Source organism: Poecilia latipinna, unplaced genomic scaffold (assembly GCF_001443285.1).
Source record: "Poecilia latipinna isolate Pla-1442-1.1 unplaced genomic scaffold, P_latipinna-1.0 Scaffold3822, whole genome shotgun sequence".
In the NCBI taxonomy this organism is placed as follows: Eukaryota; Metazoa; Chordata; class Actinopteri; order Cyprinodontiformes; family Poeciliidae; genus Poecilia; species Poecilia latipinna.
This window is the reverse complement of record NW_015116438.1, coordinates 6609-11283: the sequence shown is the minus strand read 5'-3', so window position 1 is coordinate 11283 and position 4675 is coordinate 6609. Positions and strand designations below refer to the sequence as shown.

The following is a 4675-nucleotide window of genomic DNA, read 5'->3' as shown; positions in this document are numbered from 1 at the left end:
TTAAAAAAAAAAAAAAAAAAAAAAAAAAAACATTCCATGACTGCACACTATTTGCTGTATATAACTGTAGCCCATTTTATTTAGTGCATATATTTATATATTTTGTGTGGAAAATGGGAAAACTAGAATTAACAGTTTCAGCACTGAAGCTTATGTCTACCTTCTTTCTTGTCCTCTTGGATGGCTTTGGCTTTAGTGTCGGTGATGTCCTTAAACGAGGCCAGGAACAGCACCACGTCACCCTTCTCATTCTTAATGGGCACAATGTCCAGGAGACACCAGAAGAGAGCAGCTGAAATGGAAGAACATCCTTGTTAGCACTAATAAACACCATCTCTGGTTACTTTCTGAATGGATCTACAGCATGTGTGTGTGTGTGCGTGTGTGCACAAAACAACAGTTCTATACATTCTTGTACGTACTAATGAGACTGTCTACAGCTGGAAGTCGCCAGAGAGAGGCTGAGCCTTTAAATAGCTCAAGCCAGTTTCCCCAGACACAATAGAAGATAAACCTATCTCCCAGGTCCCGTTCTTGTTGAATCCGTTGCTTTTTTTTTTTTTTATTTATTTTTTTTTAGCTTTTTTTTTGGTGCTTTGGTAGCTTTGAAAGATTAGCTCTGAATATTTTATTAGGTAAAAAAAAACCTCATTGTGGCCAAATACACACAGGAAGCTGACTTAGATGATATAATTAGGGATAAAAAATGCATGTTTTCCAAAGAGAGAAATCAGAGAAAGCAAACGGTGGAGTTTTCTTGTTCCCTACATGTCACAGTCGACTACAACTGTGTTGTTTATTATTGTCCGTAAGGTCTTGCCATATTCTATGACTTATTATAGTAATCAGGCTCTGTCCACACTTTAATTTGACTTTCCTCGGCATTTTGGTTTATTTTCTGAGGTTAGTCTCAGCTGTCTCCCTCTCATCTTGTCATTCAGTTTGTGTTTTGGTTCAGCTCCCTCAGTCTTCCCTGTGTTTATTAGTCTCCTTCCGTCAGTTCCCTTGCTCAGGGTGCGCTAGGCTTTTTTATTGCTTGTTGATTTGACAGTCATTCTATTTTTACTGGTCAGTTTTTTAAAATTATTTTAATGACATACTCAATAGCATTTAATATCCATTCAGTTTCATTAATATTCAGCCCGAGCAAGCAGAACAGAAAATCCACAATGTACCATTGAGTTTTAGATTACTTTCTGTGCTTGATTTCTACTTACTTAGAAATTTATTTCAAAATGTTGAGTAACAATGTTCTCATTATGTGGACGTGATGCGGTAGACCCGTGTGTGAGCAAGTAACTATGTTACTTTCAGTTGTCATAAAAATGTTGTACATATCAGACATGACTTAAAGGTAGCTTGACTTCGCCTTGACGAATTGAAATTGACCTCTGTCTCTTTAAGAAGCTCCTACTCCTTCTGACACTCCGCCTTCAGCACATCATCACAACCTTTCCATGATGCTGTTTACAACTTCCTAGGAGTGTTGGACTGAGAAGTAGTTCCTGTAACAAGCTCAGAAGACTTGCAGTCCCACTAGATGTTTGCTAATTGCTGCTGGATAGTCTGGAGGAGCTGAGTGGGGAAGGCACGGGGCGGCGGAAGCGCAGCTTGAAGACTGCAGCTCCAAGGAAGAGCTTTGTGGAAACTTGTGAGACCTAGCATTTAGGCAACCCGGAATGGTTGCCATGGGAGATCCAAGGATTTCTCGAACAAACGTGAAAGAATCGAAGCAACTCTCCGGGTATGCTTTTCATGAAGGAATATCATTATAACATGATTTAAATCTCTGTGATGTAAAAAACACAAAGGCTTTCACTGAGGGCCCCGTGTTTTTTACATGACACTGCACTTCCACAGGAACCTACATTAATTCTTTCATTCGGGAAGCCGAAATGAATTCCTGATCAAGAGGGATTTCCTACGGAGTCTCCTCTCATTACTCCCACTCATGAAAATCTCCTTGCAAGACGATAATCAAGGTGTTTTGGTCTCTGCGTGTGTGTTGATGCGAGCAGGAAAGTCTGCGTGTCTGTGAGGGGCGGCGGCACGATCGAGCACACAGCACGAGAAGGAGCTTCCCTGATTGCGAACACGCCGCGCTCCCTTTTCTTAGACCTGCAGACAGACAGATGGAGGACAAACTGATTCAATCATCCTCGTTTGCTTTCGGGACTCCGCTGTGGCTGATGAAAAAAGAAGGGGATGATGAAACAAAAGAGCAGTACAAGGGATAAGAGCCAGAGTAGTGGGAGGCAGACAGATGAATCGGCAGAACCATGTGGAGGTGCGAAACATACGAGAAAAAGGAAAAAAGAAAGAATGATACATCAGTAACTGAAAGGAGATCTTCTGTGTTGGTAATAGCTAAGCTGTGTGTGTGTGTGTGTGTGTGTGTGTGTCTATAAACAACACTGAGCTGCCAGCTAAATTCAGTTTAAAAGGTAATCAAGTAAATGCACAGAAAAACAGTAAATCAGAGCCGCGTGTTTAGTACAATCAGCATGGAATGAGCCATTTTCCGATACCACATGGCATCGTTAACAGACTTTACAGCAGCTGTCTTGGACCTGCACTTCCCCTGAGGTGCAAAAATAACATTAAACACAGCAATTAAAAAAAAAAATCTCTACTTAATGTGACAGTTTTTCATGGATATTTGTGTTTTCTTGGGCTCCAGGTCGACCCTTCATTCATCTGTGCTCCTCATATTGGCATTTTGTCAATTCACTTGTAAATCACTTGAGTTTACTTAGCTCATTGTCTATTTTTGTAATCAAGTATTTCTATAGTGGTTAGTATTCATAAGATGCTTAAAATATTCCACAAAATGATATTTTCTCAAAACGGTATTTTCTGAAAACGTAACGCATTGTTTCCACTGGATGCGACTTTGAGTCTCTGATTCTTTAGATCCCTCCCAAATCAAACCAAAAAGCAACTTTAGGCAACTTCCTTGTTATTATGTATTGGAGTCTTGATACCACATTTTCGCGTAGTAAAACAGGAACTAAAATTTGAGCTACGATTGGAATAAATGTAATTATTTTAACTGACAGCAAAGTGGCACACAGTTGGTACAAAAAGCCTCATGGTGTTTCAAGTGTGACGTAACCAGAATTACAGGAAATAACAAAGGTGCAAAGGGAACAGCATAATTTTCTTGTTGGTTTAGTTATTACTATTTTATCCAGAATGAGACCCATGAGTAAAGTCATTCCTCCACCTACACAAAATCAGTGCATCAAATCAGCTTATTTATCTTGGTAATTGAGAATTTTGATATATTATAGGGGGAAAAAAAGAATCATGAGATGCTCAAATATTAGCATAACAGTCTTATTTCCTTTTATTGTGGTTCTGCCTTTTGTTTGGGGCCAGTAAAAATTTCATTAAAAAATGAGAGATTATAAATACTGACCAATGCAAGAAAAGATCAGGGGTCATCCTGGTGGTATAAATTATTTACTGGAATCACATAGCTACATGTCCTTACAGCAGAATATGGGCAAAAGGTAGAAAAAATCAGCTTAGACTGTTCAGATGTGTTAAAGGGAGCACAAGTGTATTTTTAAAAATAAAGGGTAAGAAAGGTATGGAGAAAACAAAAGCCAAAATCAAATCTATAAAAGTTGGATACAAATTTTAAGAAGTGAAAAAGAACAGAATTGCAAAAATGAACAGCATCCTTCAGAGAAATGTTACTGCTGCTTAGTAAACTGTCTTCCACAAAGTTAACTACCGTACTTTTATTTTAGTGGTATTATTTCTTCAAATGGGCTGCACAGTGGTGCAGTTGCCTTGCAGCAAGAAGATTTGATTCCCGGCCCCGGTCTTTCTGCATGGAGTTTGCATGTTCTCCCTGTGCATGCGTGGGTTTTCTCCGGGTACTCCGGTTTCCTCCCACAGTCCAAAAACATGACTGTCAGGTTAATTGGCCTCTTCAAATTGCCCCTAGGTGTGAGTGTGTGTGTGCATGTTTGTTTGTCTCTGTGTTGCCCTGCGACAGACTGGCGACCTGTCCAGGGTGACCCCGCCTCTCGCCCGGAACGTTAGCTGAAGATGGGCACCAGCGACCCTCCCGACCCCACTAAGGGACAAGGGTGTAAAGAAAATGGATGGATGGATATTTCATCAAATTCTTAATTTTTCCATTTATTTATTTGGTTAACTAAAGCACCTCCTTTTGATTAACAAGTTTATTATTGTTTTATTTTCTCTAATTGTGTTGCTTCTCCATTGTTACTCTGTTTTGCAAATTGTTCAGTAAATTACCATATTTTAACTGCAGGGTGTTTTTGTCTCCTCTGAAATTGCTGTGTTGTTTTTTTTTTTTGTTGCATTTCATTAATGTTGTGCTTTGTTCGGCATCAGCACAGTAACTCATTTTTTTCTGCTACATGTCAAAGGAGTTCGGCAATTTCCGAGTCTAAAACTCCTACGTCATTTAGTGGATACATTTTCTTATTTTATTTATTTTATACTCCTTTTTCAATTTTTGGTGGGTTCTTTTTCTTATTGTATTGTGCTCTGATTTATGGACAATTAAAGCACATTATTAGACAGATTTTTGTTTGTCCGAGGAAATAGAGAATCCTAGACGTTTCTTTTTTTTTTTTTTTTTTTTTAAAAACCTCCGGCCAGGGGTCCAAAACTGAGGGGGGGGTTTTTTAAA

General features: G+C 39.0%; 1 protein-coding gene across 1 annotated transcript in view; it reads right to left on the bottom strand.

Annotated features, from left to right (window-relative positions):
- LOC106941718 (potassium voltage-gated channel subfamily H member 8-like) overlaps window positions 1-4675 on the bottom strand; it is a 33425-nt gene that overhangs the window by 24269 nt on the left and 4481 nt on the right. Inside the window, exon 2 of the mRNA XM_015024816.1 lies at window positions 161-292. Within this exon, the coding sequence (XP_014880302.1) occupies window positions 161-292 (132 nt within the window). The remainder of the gene's footprint in view (window positions 1-160; window positions 293-4675) is intronic.